Source organism: Protomyctophum bolini (assembly GCF_963924005.1).
Source record: "Protomyctophum bolini genome assembly, chromosome: 5".
Lineage (NCBI taxonomy): Eukaryota > Metazoa > Chordata > Actinopteri > Myctophiformes > Myctophidae > Protomyctophum > Protomyctophum bolini.
This window is the reverse complement of record NC_137866.1, coordinates 25,722,657-25,744,253: the sequence shown is the minus strand read 5'-3', so window position 1 is coordinate 25,744,253 and position 21,597 is coordinate 25,722,657. Positions and strand designations below refer to the sequence as shown.

General features: G+C 40.7%; 2 protein-coding genes across 2 annotated transcripts; one reads left to right on the top strand and one right to left on the bottom strand.

Moving 5' to 3' along the window:
- The first annotated feature begins 1,479 nt into the window (after positions 1 to 1,479).
- On the top strand, positions 1,480 to 14,804 carry emc1 (ER membrane protein complex subunit 1). The gene is made up of 22 exons (XM_080764298.1): positions 1,480 to 1,605; positions 2,804 to 2,931; positions 3,105 to 3,170; positions 3,263 to 3,356; positions 3,445 to 3,573; positions 3,704 to 3,830; positions 4,240 to 4,389; positions 5,277 to 5,444; positions 5,792 to 5,863; positions 5,959 to 6,057; positions 6,178 to 6,274; positions 6,671 to 6,787; positions 8,075 to 8,274; positions 8,657 to 8,806; positions 9,258 to 9,419; positions 10,303 to 10,422; positions 10,750 to 10,887; positions 11,021 to 11,194; positions 12,084 to 12,294; positions 12,595 to 12,679; positions 12,782 to 12,911; positions 13,072 to 14,804. The coding sequence occupies exons 1-22, from the start codon at positions 1,514 to 1,516 to the stop codon at positions 13,249 to 13,251; spliced, it is 2,889 nt and encodes a 962-aa protein (XP_080620424.1). The 5' UTR covers positions 1,480 to 1,513; the 3' UTR covers positions 13,252 to 14,804.
- Positions 14,805 to 14,934: 130 nt separating this feature from the next.
- LOC308315992 (ERBB receptor feedback inhibitor 1-like) lies at positions 14,935 to 21,394 on the bottom strand. Its single transcript, XM_080764299.1, has 4 exons — positions 21,258 to 21,394; positions 18,240 to 18,402; positions 17,683 to 17,762; positions 14,935 to 17,158 (listed from the first exon to the last, which is right to left on the bottom strand). Exons 2-4 carry the CDS (start codon positions 18,281 to 18,283, stop codon positions 16,023 to 16,025), a joined length of 1,260 nt encoding a protein of 419 aa, XP_080620425.1. The 5' UTR covers positions 18,284 to 18,402; positions 21,258 to 21,394; the 3' UTR covers positions 14,935 to 16,022.
- Between the last annotated feature and the right edge of the window lie 203 nt (positions 21,395 to 21,597).

The following is a 21,597-nucleotide window of genomic DNA, read 5'->3' as shown; positions in this document are numbered from 1 at the left end:
GACACGGTTACTTACAGTGACTCATAATACCCAATTACGGATTACCCATACAATGTTTTTCACTCGTGAATTCTGTAGACAGTCTTGCCTACGTCAATTCCAAGGACAGGGCAGAGAGCGATCGGCTCGACTATAATGAATAAATTGGACAGAGCAGCAGTAATTGGAATAAATAAATGCATGTTGTCTTGTGTTCTTATCTTCTCGGGGCTATTGTTAATGCATGTTCAAAATCAATCAGCAATTTGACCTAAATATTCCCATTTCATATTTATATTATGGCGACGAGTAGTCACTCATGACGGACAATCTGACATAATATAGGCAATGAAACGGTCAGTAAAGTGGAATGAATCACAGCATTATATCGCCCCTTGCTGCAGAACAAAGCAGACATTTTAATACTGTATTGAATAGTTTTTGTGCTTGTTACAGTTCTACAAAGTACAAACTATTAATTTAATACAGTTTTCGGACTCGGTGAGTTGTCTCCCTCTGAGACCCTAAAGAGAGAGAGAGAGAGAGAGATATACGGAGGGAGAAAAAAAAAAAAAAACACCCCCACCTCCTCTCGCAATCTCCCCGTTCTGAAGTGCCTTGTGTCCCGGCCAGAGTTCAAGGCTTACCGCGGCCCGCGATTCTCATGAATTCATTATGCATAAACAAACATTTCACATGTTCAAACAATGTTGTGTGTGTGTGTGTGTGTGTGTGTGTGTGTGTGTCTGCGTGTGTGTGTGTGTGTGTGTGTGTGTGTGTGTGTGTGAGAGAGAGAGAGAGAGAGAGAGAGAGAGAGAGGCGTCCCCCGTGTGTGCTTGTGCAGCCTGCACGAACCCGGCGGTGAGAGCCTGAGAGGGGGCTCAGACGGACTAGTCACGCGAAATTGCGATTATGTAACAGTTTACCCTAAAACGTACACGTCAACTCAATGTCATTGTAAGGAATAAATAAAAGCAATAAAATAATTTTTTAATGATATTTTCACCTAGTATGACGCAAAAGGTTACCTCAAAACCACTAGCCTTTACTGCGCTAGCCACTCAGCTCGGCTAGATGCTAGGTCACGTCAGAGCCTGAGATATAGTCACGTGTCGTTTGAAACTGTTTTCATTCAGACCACGTGATGTACCTTATCAGCAATGTTAATCTCGGGCTTTGACACTCCCCCTTTAAGGGCCTGTGGTACCAATTAAGAGGTGTACGCATAGTCGAAGAAACCAATTGTAGGGCTCCTGTTGGGTCTTCAAGGTGTTTTTGTTGACCATGACCAGTGAGGACTCCTCACTGAGGAGATCCTGTATAGGAATCTTGTTCTTTAACGCTCACAAGCTTGTAGATTCTGCTATTAAAAAAAACAAAAAAAACCTAGTCGCTTCTTTTGTGCTTGTTTTCATAGAACTGGTCGCTTATTCTGTCACAGAATCTGGCAACACTGGAGATGAACCTTCAACCAACCAGACCACTTCCCGTTTCCCTTTCCGCCGCAGCTCAGCACCCCCTGGCTGCTTTTAGAATGGCAAAGCTAACAATAATATGTGTACATTTCCTTGTATTGTACAGCTGCGTCGCAGCTGTCTTTGAAGATCAGGTTGGGAAATTTGACTGGTAAGATAAACCGAATTTTCTAAAATGCCACGTTCATTTTGCTGCGTTTTTGTTTTTTAATTTTGAGATGCTAACGCTAATGCATTGTCCATAGAAGTGCAGGACTTCCTCATCTACACAATATGATTTGGTACATCATGCATCCACGGCTTTGGAATAATATCTCTGCAGTTGTGTTGTGAAATTCTGAATATTAACATCCCCATTGACCGGACCCTAGCCCCTCTCGGAACCCCCTGGGTCAGCCCAATCCGAACCGAACCGGGCTGACCCGTAGGGTTCCTGGTCAAGCTAAGATTTTTCAATGCGATTGTTGGGACGCGGATATACACACACTCATCGTTTAGTCCATCGGCGCGGAATTAGGACGCTTTTTATTGTGTTTGTTTACGGATGTGCGAACTATAAGTACCTTACATACCTCTGATAAAATCTCCTGTGTCGCGGAAGCCGTTAAGTATTTTTAATCCATGTTTGATTAAAAATGTCGCTTTGATTTCTTCTTGTTTATTTACCGTTTATTGTACCGCCTCCCGATGTGCGGTTGGCTTTGCGGGCTATGTCCCTGCCTTTGATCTGCTCCGTCATAGCTGTAGCACCACTAGCTAGCCAGATAGGCGGTACAATGAGGTGTCAATAAACAAGGTAGGAAGAAGCAACATTTTTAATCAATCATGGATTAAAAATACTTAACGGCTTCCGCGACACAGGAGATGTGTCGGTATGGTATGTAAGGTACTTATAGTTCGCACATTCGTAAGTCAATACATGAATAACCATGGTCAAAGCGCGCAGAAGTCCGTCTCATGGCGTGTTACATTGTATTTGTTTGTGCGTAACTGGCGACAGCCCCACTTGAAGCAGGACCCAATGCAGTAAAGTCATAAAAGTGTCAGACACTTTACTACATTCGGGTTCTGCTTGCGGGGCTAACCGGACCCCAACCCTGCAGAGGGGCTTTTGATAAATATGCCTTAATCAATGAGTAATGAAATTGTGACCTCCCCCATCAAGATACAGCAATGGGGGAGGTCACAGATGGGGGCCAAATCAAGCTAAGCAAGAGAACAGAAGAGACCATTGGCATAGAGTCATCTAGACCCTAGAGCTTAAGGGGTTTGAAGGTGTTGTGCACAAGGTTTTTACTCATGGGTAATAAACATCCATTATAAACTAATTCATGTCGTGTTCTTTGCAGGAGGCAACAATATGTGGGCAAGGTTCGCTTTGCCCATTTTGATATGCACATGCAAGCATCCAAAAAGGTGATCTTGGCCACAGAGGAGAATGTCTTTGCATCAATTAATACCAGGACTGGAGAACTCCGTGAGTATAATATATTGGTTACCAGGGATGCAGATGCAGTCCCAAGATGGTGGGCCCCAGAGTTGATAAAAATGTACTTCTCCTTGCCTATTCCTGGCCAATGTATACTGTATTATGTAACCTACTTTAAATTAAGAAAAGTGGAATCTATATATTACCTGTATTTGTTACAGACTGGAGACATGTGGACATGGTAGGGCCAGAGGGAAACATTGACTCTCTCCTGATGCATGGACAAGGTGAGTTTTGTATTGACCGTTACATTCATGGATGTTAGGCTTGTTAATTAATAGGAGATAATAACTTAACAACCTCATTTTGTCCTTTTTAGATGCTGTACTTGTTGGAGGTGATGGCCGTCTGCTTCGTTCCTGGGATGTAAATATTGGTGGTTTGAACTGGGAGATTGTTCTTGACCATGGCAGGTGATTAGTACACTGACGGCACATTTAGACCATTTGTGTATCAACCAAACATAATAATAACCTAATGTATTTTTGTTGTACTCCTCAGTTTCCAGTCGACTTGTTTTGTTGGACAGCACGACACTGTGAAATATGTTGCTGTTCTAAAGAAAGCAGCCATTTCTGTGCATTACCTTTCCAATGGTCATCAGAAATGGATAGAGAATCTTCCAGAAAGGTAAGTAGCCGGTTGTTTTTAGAGTGAGAGACGCCCATGGGCACAACACTAGAGGGAGCTCCTCTGACCTAGTGTGATGAATAAAATATACAAACATATCAGCTAAGGTATATTGTCTTTTTGCCTACAGTGATACAGTACAGTACCAGTCTGTGTACTCGGGTGGAGATGGGGAAGTGTATGCTCTGGGAGTGGTTCCCCATTCCCATCTTGCTATCGTGGCTTATAGTGTGGACGATGGGGAGATTACAAAGCAGGTAACAAACAAGCATCAGATCAGAGTGACCGAATGGGTAATTTTAGCACTTTCTGCAGCTGTTCTCGCCACTTAAAATGAATCCAATATTTCCGCTTACTTAAACCCCCCAAAAAGGATATATTTTCTAGACAAATGGAATGGAACAAAATATTTAGATGTGGGTCGGTGGCAAAATACATATAATTTTGGGGGTCCTTGATATGAAAAAGTTTTGAGCACCACTGATATAGCAACATACGTTTTTCAGAAAACTTTTTATTTATTTATTTAGAAGATATTTGTAGAATCTGCCTCCCTCAGGTCTTAATAGGTTAAAAATGAAGATAATTTATTTTAAACCAACGCATCTTAAAAATAAGATGATCATTCAAACTACCACATCTGACGTGTGTTTCTGTTCTCCTCAGGTGTCTGTGGAAGCTCCATGGCTCTCCAACATACAAGCCAGCTGTGTAATGGTTGATCAGGGGGTGCTGATGTGTGCAGATACTACAACTTCGTCCTTGTACATGCTTGATGTCAGAACACAGTCACAGATGACCCAGATCTCTTTACAGGTACCCATCAACACCAAACACAATTCAGAAATTACTTGAAGGCTTTCTTTGGGGTTATTAGTTGGTAACCCTTTACTTCTGTATGATGTTATTTTCCCAATGCAGTGTAATGAAAATGTCTAAATGTTTAAGACCATCTATACCGGTATATACATTTGAGATGGGCAGAAGTACTCTTTATTCTTTGTTGTTTTGAATGTTATGCTATCTATGCTGCTGCATTGTCTGTAAGGAAACAAAAATAAGTTTTACTCTTATGTACCTGTAGACTAGATGTAACAATAAAGTATAACCTTGAACCCTTGAACCTTGAAAAGAATGTGCACCAGTTCAGGTCGCCAAGTCATAGACCGACAGGCGAAACTGCCGTTCCCGACTGTGCTTTCTGCCTGGTCCTCATTATGTCACTGGCTTCCCCTTTGCATTCTACCAGTTATATCTCCACACGCGACGACGCGCCTTCACGCCTCTCGCGCAACATTGATCTGTGCTCTGGCACCACGCACCAATATAGACGCCTTTCACCACCTTCAATGTGCTTGCATTCTTTTATTTAGTTTAATTTTGCCAATAATCCCCTTAGTAAGTACCCCTGGTACCTGTAACCCTGTTGGTCTGCCATAGTTTAATTTGTCCCATCGTAGTCTTTGGTATGACTCGGCCGTGGTTTGAACCCTGACCTTACAATCTCAGGGCGGACACTAACCACAAGGATACTGATATGAGCTGGTAGCGTAAATAGTTAACATGATATATGAACATTTCAAGATGTAAAATGATGATCATCCATCAAGTTATACATAGGTCTATCTTGGTATTTTTGCTCTCAAAGTGCACCAGAGTGATGTATTTTACTTACAAAGTAGTCTCTTTATCTCTTTTGCTAGTCACTTGGTCTTGACATTGCCCCAGACTTCAAGCCAGTGCTGGTGTCAACTCAGCCCAACCCAGCACGACCTCCCAATTCCGAGTTCTTCCTCCAACTTGGGCCAGACCATCATCTTCTGCTGAAGCTTAATGATGGTGAAATAGTTACACTGAGGGATTTCAAGCCTGTAAGTTACTCTTATTTTCTTCACCACAATAATGAATTCTTAAGGCAAACATACAGTACAGATTGAAGAAGAAAAAAATGCATGGCCTTTTTTTTCTCCTTCTAAATAATTGATTTGAAATTTAATTCACTTAATGCACTGAAGATGTGAATTGAAACAATGTTTCTTGATGATTCTGTGTGTTGTGGTGTGTAGTTATAATGCTAAATGGAAATATCTTCTGTAAAAGTGACTTATTCTTGAGTACATAATTAATTGGTCATGGATCTTTCAGATACTGTTGTTAAGACATGTGTTTATGGAGGAATTATTATTGATGATCATTAAAAGGTTATTTCAATTCATAGGCTTTGCTGGTTTCATTCGCGACCGCTGGGGAGAAGACTATTGCTGCTGTCATGACACCCAAGAATTTAACTGTGAGTTACTTCAAATTCACACACTCACATATGCTGTCAATGGTATATTAATTATGTCTGTTTTATTCATTTGTTCAATTGTTTTGTTTCCCTAGGCTTGTAGTGTGAACCTCTTTAGTGCAGACTCCGGACGCAGACTGCTTGACACAACACTCATCTTTAACACGGACCCCAATGGTGGCAAACCAGAGAAGGTGAGGATTAATGTTTTTCCTGAAATAGGATGATCCATGCCGTATTTGACAATTAATTATCCAATCTTGATATTGTTGCCCATATACAAAATTAAAACAGCTTATTTCAATGCCTTTCAGCTGTACGTACAGGCGTTTCTGAAGAAAGATGACTCTGTCGGCTACAGGGCTATGGTGCAGACTGAGGACCACACACTTACTTTCGTACAACAACCAGGTATACTTACAGTTTCATGCCACATTAAAAACAGATTAAAAAGTGACAAAATATTAATAAAATATAAAAGTATTACAATATTAAAGCGGCAGCAGCACAATGTAATTCTTTTAATGAATACATTTATTTTTGTCCAATCTGTATTGTAGAGTATATTTATACAATATAACTTATACAATTGGTGTGGTTGTATTTTGTCTCCTTGCTCTTCTATTGAGACATTTAGATCGTGTCTCGCCCAAACACAGGATTTGACATGAATTTTACCCTGATGGTCAATATTCAATTAATCCCCTGAGCAATAAATCTCGACTTACGCAGGAAACGGAGTTAAGATCCGGGGTCAAAGAGGAAAGTTTCGTAGTGCAGCTTTAATAAGTCTTGTTTTTTTCCCAGGTCGTGTGGTGTGGACAAGAGAAGAGGCCCTATCAGATGTGGTAACAATGGAAATGGTCGATCTGCCTCTTACAGGGGCCCAGGCAGAGCTCGAGGGAGAGTTTGGCAAAAAAGCTGGTAAAACAAACTAAATTTTTTTTTTAAATATAATGCATGAATGCTCTTGCTTTTTTTTGTAATTCCACAAAAAATACACAGAAGCCTGATGCCTACAGCTGAAAAAGTTGTTAATGCTCTGTTCAGTATTTGAACATTTTATGAAAATGATAAGTACATTTTGTGTCTTTGCAAGCTCAATTATAGGGAATTTATCTCAAATTCCAATCTTAATCATAGCTTTTACTGTTTCTGTGTCTCATCAGTTAATTTATTTATCAATGTTTATGAATAAACAGCTGGTAGGCTATTTCACATAGCAGTAGAATGCACTTTATTGACTCAAATGTTTGGAGAGTTATTTTAAGGCATTTTTATTGGTAAATTCCAAAAGGAGCAATGATCAGCTGGCAAAGTGTTCCTCTGCGATGTTAACTTGGTTCAGGAATTTTTCATATAATGCTAGCACTTTCCTCTTCCTTTTTTTTTTTTAATTGCTGCTCTCGGATTCAGCTATTCAAGGTAACAAGCTTCTCTGCTCTTCATGTTGGCATGCGTCTGATATAGATCTTTAAAGTCCCACTGATTCACACTCTCCATATTCTCTCTGTTCATGAATACCTCTGCTGTGCTCCCTTATCGCTGTTGTACAAGGGTACAAACTAAGGAAGCCACACCTCCATACCAGCAGGCCATGCTCTCTCATGCCTCTTGCTGAAACACTCCACTGTTGCTCATTTCATACATTCAGATCACAATGAATTGATCTATTCACAACATTTCATCCAATCACTATCAATGTTTCTGTCAAGCGTAGCTTCTCTGTCTTGATTTAGTTTTTATTGTTTTCAGATCATTTTCAGCTCCACCTTTATTCTCTTCTGTATTCTTAGTTCTGTTTTGTTGATTCTCGCACTGCTCTATCAATGATAAACTGGCCAATTTGCAAGCTTTTATCTTATTTTCTCACTGTTTACACCTCATTAGATAGATCGATGGAATTATGCATTCTTTAAATGTTGACCCATGGATAAAGAAGCTTAGTTCAAGTTTTTTGTTTTGGTATTTTAATTGTTGCTGGTTACGTGCCTTTAAAACCTCCAGCTTCAGTCCTCACATACCCTAATCTGACATAGGGTTGAAACCCACATGTGCTTCCTCTCCACTGTATCTTTCCTCGTTTTCATTCTGTCGGCCTTTATAAAAGAAAAAAAGAATAGACTGCCAACTCTCCTTCTTTTAAATGAAAGATATCCATTGATGTTCACTTCTAAAATATTCGCCCCTTTCTTTAATTATGTATAATAGATGGTTTGATGTCCATGGTGTTGAAGAGGCTTTCCTCACAGCTCATTCTGCTCCAGTCATGGATCGGCCATCTGTGGAAACTGTTCTATGATGCACGGAAACCCCGCAGCCAGGTCAAGAATGAAGTGTCCATCGAGAACCTTTCCAGAGATGAGTTCAATTTGCAGAAGATGATGGTTATGGTTACCGCTTCAGGCAAGGTATGATGCAAACAAATTCTCATTCTGATAAAAAACTATCAACATTTATTTATAGCCTCGACTGGAAGCTTTACAAACTTAGTGTGCAGACTAGTATGTCTGTGTGTACCACGGAATGTGATGATTTGATTTGCTGAGCACGGAATGTGGTGATGTATATGACCACCCCTCACTTCACACAAGTGTGATTTGTTTATATTGCCTGGCCTTATCCATTGTTGGTCCTGCACCTGACTTCCACCTGACCCTTTAGACCGAAGCACAGCCTGACGTAATTTTGATCTACCCAACCTGGGTCAGCTCAGTCGCAGTTAAAATATAATTTATATACATTTTGGAAATCTGTTCCATACTATAATTATGTTGAATTTTGTGTGTTAAGCTCTTTGGGATTGACAGCAAGACCGGCACAATTGTATGGAAGCACTATCTAGACAGTGTCCCGTCGAATGCAGCCTTCATGCTGATGGTGCAACGAACTACAGCCCACTTCCCTCATCCACCTCAGTGTACACTGCTCATCAAAGACAAGGTGAGACATTAAAGTAGGGATGTGTTTCTTATAACTTTTTTGACCCGTTCTAGACGGGAACCCATTTGGTGTTTATCAGTATGTTATACTTAAACCTATTGAAAAATAGCACATCTACAAGCTCATAGGGTGGCACCGAGTGCCGCGCTACGAGCTTGTAAGTCTGCTATTTTTTTTTAATCGTGAGAATGCGGCACAAATCTTTTAATATATAATCTTTCAGAGCGAACGTTTTCAACTAAAATCTTTGCTTCTGGGGGGGTCCCTGGAACAACATATTTTCAGATGGGGGTCGGTGGCCAATTACATAATATTCTTTTGGGAGTCCTTGACATATTCAGAAAACATTTTTAGAATCGTCCTCAGGTCTAAATGGGTTTATATAATTCCTGACATCCTATACAATTATTCTGATATGTTACTCACTACCTTTGTCCTTGTCTTGGTGCAGGACACAGGCTTTGCTACCCTGCATGTGTTTAATCCCATCTTTGGAAAGAAGAGTCACATCACCCCGCCTACTTTGCCTCAACCTATTCTTCAGTCACTCATGCTGCCTCTCATTGATCAGGACTATGCTAAAGTATTGCTTCTGGTTGATGACCAGTACAAGGTTCGTGGAAATGGTCATATTTTCATGTTAATCAGGGTTTGTGTGCATGTCTGTCAGAGATCCACAAATCACCTGACCAAGCTGCAGCAAAACACAGTACTAGACAGTAGCACCTAGGGTTATTTTGTTAGTCGTTTATAAAATAAATGTTAAAATATATCAACACATGCTTATCGGCCAATTAGTTAATTTGCATAATATGCATTTGCGCACCGGTAGGTTCTTGGTTCAGAGAGAGATTAAGAGCTAGAGTGAAAATGAAATGCACAATGTCTGGTAGGGACCATTTCACAAAGCAAGACAATTACTTTGTGAAATGGTTCTCAAACAACAGCAGCACAAGCAGCATGCTAATCACTTAAAGCACCCGTGTGTCCAATCGATCCATTACGCATGGATGGAGACACAAAGAGGAACGTGATGCAACTGCTCCTCGCACATAACTACCTTACTTCTGAGGCAAGTGGAGAACTACTTCAGAGATGTTTCCCCATCACTGACATTTTATGGAATTTTTACAGCCTCTGTAATTTAATTGTCCATTTCCCCAGACTGGCTACCTTAGCTTTATGTTATCTAGGAATACTGGGGATGTCTGTGGCGTGGCGTGCAATCGGAGCTGGTGTTCTTGGCAATGTAGATTGATACCAAAACTAGACTAGACTAACCTACATTAGGTAGCCTGGGTTGTGTCAAGCTATGTAGTATGCCTACCTAATTTAATCGGTGCAGATTACACACAATTATTATGTGTATACCGGTAGTACACATAAAGTGTACTATACCTTCTTCTGCCTTCAGTTGACAACCCAGGGCTATGCTTTCACTGGTTGTTTTCTGAGAAGTATTTTCATTAGTATTATTTTTCTCTCTCTCGTCCTAGGTGTCTGCTTTTCCCTCCTCGAAGAATGTACTACAGCAGCTCCAAGAAATGTCCACCTCCATATTCTTTTACCTTGTTGACAATAGTCAAGGAAGGCTTTCAGGCTACAGGCTACGCACGGCAAGTTTTATTGTTCCGTTTTGTGACTAACTCACTATCTGCCAAATGCTCATAATATACACTTTTATTTTGAACAAAATTATGGATTGTTTCTGTTCATTGATTGCTTTGAATACTTTATTTGATAGAATATGTAATTGCTGGTCATCAACCACAGTAACACAATGTCCTGGGTTTGAGTGTCACATTCCTGCCACTCTTACCTTTTACAATCCCAATGAATAAGAAATGCCTTATTTATCACTCATAAAGTGTGCTTTCTTTCCCCCAGAATAGTACCCGTTTGTTGACGTTGATTAACTAATTTGCTAACAACTGTGTCTTCAGGACCTGTCTACTGAGCTGATCTGGGAGGTGTTCATCCCAACTGAGGTGCAGAAGATCGTTACTGTCAAGGGGAAGAGGCCCAATGAGCATGTGCACTCTCAGGGCAGAGTGATGGGAGACCGTAGTGTCCTCTATAAGGTATTTCTACTAACAAAATGTATGCTGACTGATGATTTATGATTTCGGATTGAATTTGGATTTGACAGAAGAACCTCCTGTAGAAATAAATAACGCTGATTATAATATGTAACTTTGCAATGCATTCTCATAGTACTTGAACCCCAACCTACTGGCTGTGGTGACGGAAAGCACAGACATGCACCCGGAGCGTAGCTTTGTGGGAATCCTCCTGATTGATGGTGTGACTGGACGGATCATCCATGAGGCTGTTCAGAGAAAGACCAGAGGACCGGTGCATTTAGTGCACTCTGAAAACTGGGTGGTGGTGAGTAGTGTTCACAACATCTCCCTGTCTCATTAGGTTGGGTTACGATAGATATGCATCTATGACTATGTTTACATGGACTGCAGTATTCAATTATAACAGAAAGAATTATTTGTATTTATGGATTTTGTATAGTATATAGTTTATAATCTTGTCATGATGTGCGCTCAGGGGGAGTTAAGTATGTTGCTCAGGGACACACAGACCGGGACAGGGAGGTGAACTAGTGACGTTCTGTTTACTTGTTCTGCCTGCTAAATTACGGCCACTCTAGATTAAGGACTATAATCCAAAATTCCAACTACTTGATGAGAGAAAGAAATGGCAGATCAGAAATAAATGTCATCACATCATGTATGGGCTGAGGTCATAGGGGCGAGGCTGTAACTGTTGCTGACTGAATGAAGGAAGAAGGTTGTTTGAACCAGTTAGCAATCACTGGAAGATGTTAAAAATAGCTGCTGTTGCTGTGGAGGGGGCGTCTTCAGTTGTTCCGGCTATCTTCTGTATCATGTGAATGGGAATATTAATGGAATTGTGTTAAGCAACCAATAAACAGCTTTATCAAAGAATATTAATGTCTGATTTAAAATAACCAAAGTAAGATTATTGCGAAATGTAAACATGACAAAAATAACTTCACCCATAAATAAATAAATCACCCATAACTGGGCATTTAACATGTCAGCTATTAACAAGTCTGCCAGTAAATGAGAATAGACTAACTTTGAAAAGGGGACACGGTCATTGCCCGGAATCTTGTGTCTGTGAGATACCCGTATTTCTATAAAAAATATAACTGATTACCTTTTTAGATGACGTGTTAAAAAAATATTTTGCACTTCCTGATAACGTGCAGCAATTTCTTTCTCTCTGTTTTATGTGACAGTATGAATACTGGAGCACCAAGTCACGGAGGAACGAGTTCTCTGTGATTGAACTCTACGAAGGAATGGAGCTCTACAACAGCACCGTGTTCAGCTCACTCGACCGACCCCACCTCCCTCAGGTGCTGCAGCAGTCTTACATCTTCCCCTCCTCTATTTCTACTTTGGAGGCAACGCTCACTGAGAAAGGCATTACCAGTCGCCACTTGCTCAGTAAGTATTGTCTTGGATCAGGTCGATCAAACCTCTCAAGCCTTGGTTGTATTTGGTTGCATGCCCGCGTCGCGCCACGAAAATAGCCAATCTGCTATTCCCAGTGAGCGACACGTCGACACCGGCACGTAACCAAGTATAACTCTGGTGTTATACAATGTGGCTAGATATAGTACGTGACCCATACTGTCTTGGATCTTGAATTGAATAGGTAAAATGTGTGTGAGAGCAGCAGTCTGTCCTGTTTCATAAACCATGAATGTATTTTCGGCAATCCTCACAACATTTCTTCTCTCTTAGTTGGCCTGCCTTCAGGGGCAATTTTGTCCTTACCCAAGATGTTCCTTGATCCACGAAGGCCAGAGATCATCTCTGACCAAAGCCGGTTGGTACATCAGTTAATTTCAATGTAAACCATTAATTTGACAGCCCCCCCACCCCTCACTCTTAATATAATATCCAACATACCTTTTTGTTCAATCCGCAGTGAAGAGAATCTGATACCTTATGCTCCCGAGATGCCAATCCGCACAGAGTGGTTTATAAATTACAATCAGACTGTGTCAAGAGTACGTGGAATTTACACTGCCCCCTCTGGCCTGGAGTCTACTTGTCTGGTGAGATATGCTGGCTTTTGAATAGGTTCCTAATTTCTGTGTTTCGACAACCAAAATGTCTTATTTTTCTTTTGACTGGTCTACCGAGTGAAGGCCTAAATTGTGTATTGTCCTAGTATTGTACTTATCTTGTCCAACAATTGCCCCCTCCCCCCTCCAGGTTGTGGCGTATGGTCTGGACATCTATCAAACCCGCGTCTACCCGTCCAAACAGTTTGACGTGCTGAAGGACGACTATGACTACATGCTGATCAGTAGCGTCCTCTTCGCCCTTTTCTTTGCCACCATGATCAGCAAACGCCTAGCGGAAGTTAAATTGCTCAACCGTGCCTGGCGGTAAAATAGAGTAAATTACAGTACCTGGAGATCTTGATGATTCTACTAATGTGAATGCATGATTAGCCTCACTCTGTAAAGGTGAAGCAAACAGAGGCTGAACTCATCGTTTCTGAATATCAGTAGTTCCCCACCCTGGTAGAGTTGCTTAATTTCCATCCTGCCAGCACATTTATTGTATTCACCTGGTGTCTTGTAATAATGGCTGTCTAAAGCCTGAGTTAGACTTACACCTGAGTGCAACTAAATATTAACCACTTAAATCCTATATACTTAGTTGACCATGGTACCAGGGTTATAAACCTGGTCCCCTCCTCTTTTCCCTTTGTACCAAATGTCTTTGCCGCAAATACCTGATCTACTGTGCAAGCTCACAAATGTAATGTGTTATGAGCTTGTAGATGGACTATTTTCTCTGACTGTTTGCCTACTATGACATGCCCTAAGTAGGGAACCCTTCGCTGGTGTAGAATGGAAGTTAAATGGACGCTACCGTTTCATTTGCACAAGTGTGACCGTACCCTATTCAGGGACTAAATTTGACTTGGACCTGGTAGGATGAAAAAGCAACTGTACCAGGGGACCTGAGGAACAGAGTTGAGGATCACTGCTGTAGAACAAATCTTAAGTACGATGAGAACTTTTTGGAACCATGAGGGTTGGGAGGATTGTTTGTATGTTTATTTGTTTCTAACTTATTTTTCAAGGACTAGTTATAGTTAGAATAATATTTTGTGGGTGTGACATTTAGTGTTTTAACTTTGGAATTCATAGATTCTTGTACATAAGAAAATTAGATAATTTAATTAAAGACACCCTGATGCAATTGCGTTGAGATATAGAGAATTTCTGATTTATTAAACTGTAACACTGGAGTTTGACGGGAAACAAGGAGGGGAAGAGAACAGATGTGTCGTGCAACTAAGGTTGTAAGCTGCACTTATAATGTTGCATGGTGTGCAGTGCACCTTAACCTATTGAGCCTCTAAGAAGCCACAATGCCACTAGGTTTGATGATTAAGAAACACAAGCTTTTTTATTGTCAGAATATTTGATAAATGAGCATAACTGACGACTGTCCCAACAAAGTTTCAGACATGCTGTTATTAATGTTGAAATGGAAAAAACCTGAGCCTGTATGTGAAGAATTCTAAAATGTAATGACTTTTTGAAGAAAGGTAAAGATCACAGCCATATTTGTCAATCATACTCTGTAATTGAAATTAATTTAATTTAATTTAACTTTTACTGTGTAGCTATGGTTTTGAAATTACACCAAGTTACCGTGTTAGGCAGCTTGCATCTTTCTAAAACGGATGATTTTGGAATTGAATCCTTGTGGGGAAGAAAAACGGCTTAAGTTATTTTTGTCTGCTGCTCTGGTACCCCATTAAAATCTGTGGCTTCAGAACAGCTTTTGTATCATCTTTTAAGAGACACAAATAAACACTAGCCTTACTTGTTTTTAAAGAGGTATGTTGTAATGCAGGCGAATTGTACCTAAATAATTATTGTACCAGATAAATAAAAGACAACTTTTTTTGAAAACATGAATAAGTTATTTATTTCTATAAATATATTAAAAATACACAATTTCACAAGCCTGACAAAATTAACACTTGACATTATGAATTATAATTAGTTTTTACCAAGTCAATAATCCTTCAAGAGAATGAAAACCCGTCAATGTAACAAACTTTGTAAACTCGGGTCTGCATATCAGTATAAAATGTAATGCAGCCTTTACATGAACATAAATACTTTTATAAACGTGAGTCGATTCTTCATCACAGCTGGCAAATAACCCATATGTTTGGATACTTAAAAATAGACTGGCACGTACTTCTCAATACTTGATTCTTAATGGTCTTTTTGTGGAAATGTTTTTCAACACACTTGCTCAGATGTGGAAACACCAAAAAGGCTTGTTCAGAGAAAGATAAGAAAATACAAGGTGATTAATCAAATGTCATTGAGTCCCAATATTCACAAGCCAAATTGAGTGACTAATCAAACTATTAGAACGGTTTCAGTCTATGTAAAGGAAAAGTTATGTATCGCAATACCAAAATGTCTAAATATATGTAGAAACAAGATTCTTAATAGTTAAAAAATACAGATTGATTTCAAATCGATTTAACATTATTACTAATTCAATAGTTTATGGTAAAAAAAGAAAATCAGCCAGGCATTTTTTCAAGAGAAGAATATATGTGAGAAGATTAGCTGAGTACAAGCCCAGCTTATACCTACAGCCAACTATTTGTCATGTTTGTAAAACTTAATACCATTCTGTTAGGCATTCTGTGATACCAAAATGTTCTGTGTCATTTCAAGCACAAGGCTTTTCTTCAGACAGTCTGAAGAAGAGCCGTGTGCTCGAAACGTCAGATCATTTTGGTGCAATAAAGCAGAGGTTCCCAGCTGGTGGTACATGTGGTAACTCGGTATTAAAAGGTTGGGAACCAATGCAATAAAGCATCTGTCTGTTGGGAGCCATCAGTGTGCGAGCGTCCAATATTTGTGCTTAAGCATAGTTTTTAATTATTAGCACATTGTAATTATCAGGTAGCATGTTGAATTTGTTTTCCAACAGTGTAGGCTCCACTACACAGCATTGTAGGGATATTATTTACGTTTAGGATTATATCTAGATATATGTTTCAACAACAAAGTGCTGTGTGATATATTGCTCTGCAAAACACTTTATCGCTGAAGCATACAGTATATCAGGCTTTATGGTTTTCAGCAGCTAGGAATACACGAAAGAGGCTTCTATCTGTTCTGGCAACTCCACTCTGTACCGCACATACCGGTGTTGTCCTTCCTGTCTGGTTCACTGAGGAGCCTTTCTAATCTGCCCATGTAGGCTGGTCGGCCTGGGAGGAGGAAGTAGTGTGTGGAACTGGCTTGCCTACCATCCTTCATGATGGGAATGATGCAGGGAGAACACTGGTCTGCAGGGGGCACCCTTTCACTTTGCTGTCTCTGCTGGGCTTTGCTAACGTATTTTGGGTTAGGAGCAAAACTTTGTGTAGCAGGCATCACACCATTCACATAAAGGGGAAGACTCTTGGGACTTGGGGTGCGTGGAGGGCAGACTGGAACCAATGGAACCCTTGGAGGAATTTTTGGAGGCTTGTCTTGCTCGTTGCTAAGAGACCATTCATCCGCAATAGTCTTTGATAAAGTGGAAGGCTTTGGGCGAATGGGGATACGAGGGGGGACTTCAGGCTTATCAGTGGCACAAGGTGTGGAGAGGCTCTGAGGGTGATGATGGTGTGTAGGGCCTGAATAGGAGAAACGTCGTCTGGAAGGCTGCAGACAGTCAGGCAGTTTCCTGCAGGTGATTTCTCTGACTGCTGTCATCATTTGTTCACTGTCATGTTCTTTCTGACATTGCTGTCCTTGGCTTCTGTAGTTAACCCCACCTATTGTCCAGCTATTAACTCCTACACTTGTCCCAGAGTCAGCTACACATCCCCTGGCTGCTGGCGAATCATCTGTGCTGGCCCAGAAATTAGCTTTACAGTCAGCCCCACCACTACTACTCGCCGAGGAGCTTTCCTGGTAGGCATAGTTAATCTGGCCATAGTTAACCTGGCCGAAGTCCTTAAAGCTGCTCCGAGTGGGAGATCCATAGCAAGGGGCCTTATTAGAGTAGCCTTTAGGCAGAAGGCGACGGCGGTCGCTGGTGAAAAACTCCACCTCGCTGTCAGCTGCCTCGTCTGACATTAGCTCCTCAGGGTCAGGAGGAGGCGGAAGGGGCTTGGGATTTCGGTGTTGGCCCTCGAGCACCGTCAGTCTTTGGAATGAAGGAACTACTTGGTCTCCCTCGTGGGGCCGTGGCAAGTTATGATGTGGCGTTGAATGTTCCACGTAGATTGAAGACTCTGTGAAGGGGAACTTGCCTGGAGAAGGGAAGAACTATTATTATTATTATGCATCAAAGATGTGCTATTCTGCACATCCTGAATTGCATCTTTACTTGTAAAGCTGAAAGCTTTTTGTATTGGAAAGCTCTGCTATCACAAAGAGTTAAGTGGTATTTTTTGTTTAGTATTTTCTTCAGTAGAAGCAACACTCTGTTTTACTCAACATGAAGGAAATGGGGTCATACAGCCGCTTAACCTATCACCCTCTTTGTCAAACATCAGTCACAACACTCTGATTGCAGTGAGTGAGAATAATCGTTTTTATCAGAAAGACAAACGGCAATCTCAATAAAAGCTTCCCGTAACCTTCTGCTGAGGTTCCGGAAAAACATCCGACCTCAAGAACAGCTGGTGACCAGACAGTGATAGTCTCTCTTCCTGCCTTCCTTCCTGTGCTTCTGAGTTGTCTTTTATACCAACCTCCGCTTTAAGGCATTATATGCCATTGATGCAAAAACAAATTTTCTTTTGTTCTGTTTTTTTTTGTTTAATTTACTCACTTTCAAATTCCTTGGACACCTGCTGTTGCTGAAACCGTGTCCGATTGTGTTCCATATCATTACCCAGGCCAAAGCACAAGCTGAAAAACAAGAGAGATTGAGAAATCCATACGGGGCTGTATGTAAATGATTCCTGTACATAACCTGTCACAAGTAAGTTATAAGTGAAATAACAAGCATGACATAGGCTAATGCATAAAATGGCCATGGTGCTTTGGGCTTGGGATTTAAATAATGCTTCCCTTGGGCCCTTTGTTATCAGAACTGCTAAAAACAACTCCACACCATGTGAAACAAGATGACAATTCCACTACATAACCCAGAAAAGATTTGACCCCCTTGGTTAATCACAGCCCCCACTCACTCACTTTTTGTGCCAATGCATATGAAACTTTTTTGGTCCACAAGAACAATAATTACATGTTTCTTATCGTGATATATTCTTGATATAGAGAACATAAAAGATGCATTTGTGTGATTATGGGACTGTACTCTCCTGTCTGCTAAAGTGATGTACATTTCTTGTACAAATCTATTTCAGTATGGCGTGTGCTTACCTCATGTCATGCTGTCCCCAGTAGTGCGAGAGGTTCCCATCCATGTTGTAACAGATCCGGACGTTGTATTGTTATAAGTCATCAGGATCTGTGACGTGCTGGTCAAATGTCCCATTACACTCAGCTCAGTTAAAGTTATGCCTTCATTGTGATGACTTGCAAGCTACAGGGAGAATACAGGACAAGACAAAAACAAGTAATAAGTATAAATAATAAATATGTATAATATATTATATGTATGGATAAAATGCCAGGCATGTTGAATTGCATTGAAACAACTACTACTACTACAGTATACATACCCCACAGAAACGAGACACAGTATACAACACAAAAACCCAACATATTCCAACCTCCATAGTAGGCTTACAAAGACCAACATCAAGAATTACATTATGTGCAATTCAAAAAGTTAAATAACACAACAACACAACTAGGACTTGAACTAAAGTCCTGTGGTATAGTTTAGCTCTGGAAGTTTCAGAAGAAGAATGTTTGCAGTTAAATCCTATATGAAGCAAATATTATTTATTTTCATACATGCTGATACACTAACCCTTTCTTTACTGATAACAAGCCAGGCGATACATTTTTAAGTAAAAGTCAAGTTTCACTACTCAAATACTTCTTGCTCTATGATTTTAGAGGGCAGCATACTGTAGCTTGGCTAACTGCGCTGTGTGTGCTCTCTTTTGTAGTTCCAACTTAAAGCCATTTGTCTGATGAATGGGGTATTAAGCAACCTCAGGGTCAGAAGTGGGAAGGCCAGAGCACTCCTTTCATCCCTCCCTCCTTTTTGTAGCTGTGCCAGGCATCCTCTGTAGTAATTAATGCTATACAGCCCACAGTGTGGAAGCGCTGTCTGCCATTTGAACAGAGTAATTGTGCAATGTTTCTATGATGGTACAATGACAGACTCCACTAACATATATATAGTATAGTTTTTTGCCCTGTCTTGTTCTGTCCTATTGAATGATTATAGATTAGAGGTAGCCTAAAACAATTGTACAGACTAGTCTAGATAAATGGAAGGACACATAGCCTATAATATAGCCTATTGATGAACACATACAGCTTTTTTTTCAGGGGCTTTAATCTGTGACTTTTTGTAATTAGGCTACTGCATGGGTCACCCTCCTGTCATCTGAATATTTCATCACTAATGAAGACAAAAATGAAAAACAAATGTCATAGGAAAATTATATGGATATCGATGTCTCACAAAAATCCTATTTTAATGTGATTTGGATACTTTGCACTGGATTGGCCAACTTGCCTGCATGGAAACTAAATCCGACCTACACAGTCTATTAATAAAGGTAGCCTAATTAAGGGCGGCGCTTCCCCTCTAATGACTGCTTCTGAAAGGCCATAAAATTGCACTAAACAATGAAGCGCTGCAGATTTAATTTCAGTAACTTCCACCCCCATCGCGAGGGACGCTGGGGGACTCAATTATAAGTGTAATCATGATTCAACCCATCCACTCCCTTGCAGTCACAATCTGATCTTGTATTGTTACACTAACTAATACATGGGGCTTAGTTGTACATCCAATGTGGGCCGCAAACACGCAGAGCATGCATAATACAACCGCAAATCACTACAAACGAGAAACTGACCTATGCACCTGTTTGAATATTTATGTAATTCTTAAAACAACTGTTTCTGGCGTCACTTCCGCCAGTGAACATCGGCGATGGAAGAAGCTGAACAATTGTGAATTCTACCGGCAATTACTCAGCCTGCATGAATGGGGCCACTCTGGCCTGAATGGGCCTTTGTAAAGTGTGTGTTCGCTCCGCGGAGAGCCTGAAAATCCTCGAGAACTCTCCCATGAGGTCAGAGCTGAAGACATGCCATGGTGAGTTGGTGACATGCAGAGATGGCCATAAGGTATGGGCTTCAATTGTGCTGCAGTCCAGTTTGGGTTGATGTTCTAGCTTTTAACCAAAGTAATTAGGCTTATCAATTCTAACATCATCTGTCAGAATCGATAAATATTAAATACATCTACGAGAGTCTAAATCTTAGGCTAGGCCTACTTCAATATACATAGGCATATTTATTGACACGGATAGAAAGTAAAGCGCATCCACTCTATCAAATGATCACATCAGCTGTGCAACCTGTCCTGAAACCTACCGAGGTTGAATTTCCAAAGCTTTTCAAACAGCACCACTACCCTAAATATATTTTAGTGTTATTAGAATAAACACAGAAACACCCATGAGGAAGTGGGCTAAGAAATGGGCCAAAAAGTAGGTTGTGCAAAAACAAAATACGATTTTATATATATTACCATGGATTCCCAGATTGGCTGCCGCATAGGCCTTAAATTCGGCTTTGTTTTAAGTCAATACCTTGGCTTACGGGATTTATGCTTTATGTGATATATGGAGGAGGAGGAGTGATTTATATATTACATGGAGGAGGTTATACCGTTTATTAGTCTTGCAAAATGCAAATTTCAGCAAGGATTTAATAGAACTTGACATGCCCACATGCGACTATACTGTAAGATATGCGACGCAATCGCTGCCTCAGCCTGCCTGGGACTTGGCACACGCAGACGGGATGTCCTGCAGGCAACGAGACTGAGAGAGCGCATATTCTCGGTCCTGCTCCGACCAGTGTTGACCAGTGACCACCAACTGACCCATCTAGACTGCAGATTCTTTCCAAATGCGAAATGTTTGGTCATTGGGTGGTAGCCGCACACACAAACACGATTGCGATTGACTAAAAGTTGGGTATATAAAAGTTGGCTATACGAGTCAACACAGACACCGTCTCCCTAGCTGGTTGTTTCGCCCCGCAAATGTGACAAACATGGACCCTAGCTTTAATCTAGTAAAGCAGTTTAAAACCCAGCATGTAATAAATTAAAGATAGCTTCGACGTTCACTTGGTATTAGATCATTCTCAATCATATACTCTAGGTTACTTTATCGTAAGTGGTTTTGTCGAATTTTAATGACAACATTTCTCGCTAGACCAACGAATTGAGCAACTTACCATGAAATACAGGCAGCAGGAGATCTAGTAATAGTATCTTATCCCCTCTGATACAGCAGGCTACAGTATATGGATTGGCCGATCATGGAATATCCTTGCTGGGCGCGCGAGCGATGCTTCAACTGTCGAAACTGAAGTGAACCACGTGTAATGTTCTTCTCTGTCAACACTGGCTTGTGAAATTCTCCCAGTGACGTTTCCATGCCCCCTCTAATGTATCCAGCACTTGAATAGAACTCCGCCCATCCCCCCACCCCTTAAAAGGAGAATCCACCATAAAACAGAATGTACGTTATTCATTCCTCTTGGGCCGTTCAATCATTGACAGCAAGTCACAGCA

What these genes read in the sequence shown, in the direction of transcription:
- emc1 (XM_080764298.1), top strand. Translation starts at nt 1,514, where the DNA reads ATGGCAAAGCTAACAATAATATGTGTACATTTCCTTGTATTGTACAGC. An exon ending in AGAGTTTGGCAAAAAAGCTG is followed by an intron (nt 6,788 to 8,074) that starts GTAAAACAAACT and finishes TATGTATAATAG; the next exon opens with ATGGTTTGATGTCCATGGTG. An exon ending in CAGGCTACAGGCTACGCACG is followed by an intron (nt 10,423 to 10,749) that starts GCAAGTTTTATT and finishes CTGTGTCTTCAG; the next exon opens with GACCTGTCTACTGAGCTGAT.
- LOC308315992 (XM_080764299.1), bottom strand. Translation starts at nt 18,283, where the DNA reads ATGGATGGGAACCTCTCGCACTACTGGGGACAGCATGACATGAG. An exon ending in TGGGGACAGCATGACATGAG is followed by an intron (nt 17,763 to 18,239) that starts GTAAGCACACGC and finishes CTTGTTTTTCAG; the next exon opens with CTTGTGCTTTGGCCTGGGTA. An exon ending in GGTGTCCAAGGAATTTGAAA is followed by an intron (nt 17,159 to 17,682) that starts GTGAGTAAATTA and finishes TCCCTTCTCCAG; the next exon opens with GCAAGTTCCCCTTCACAGAG.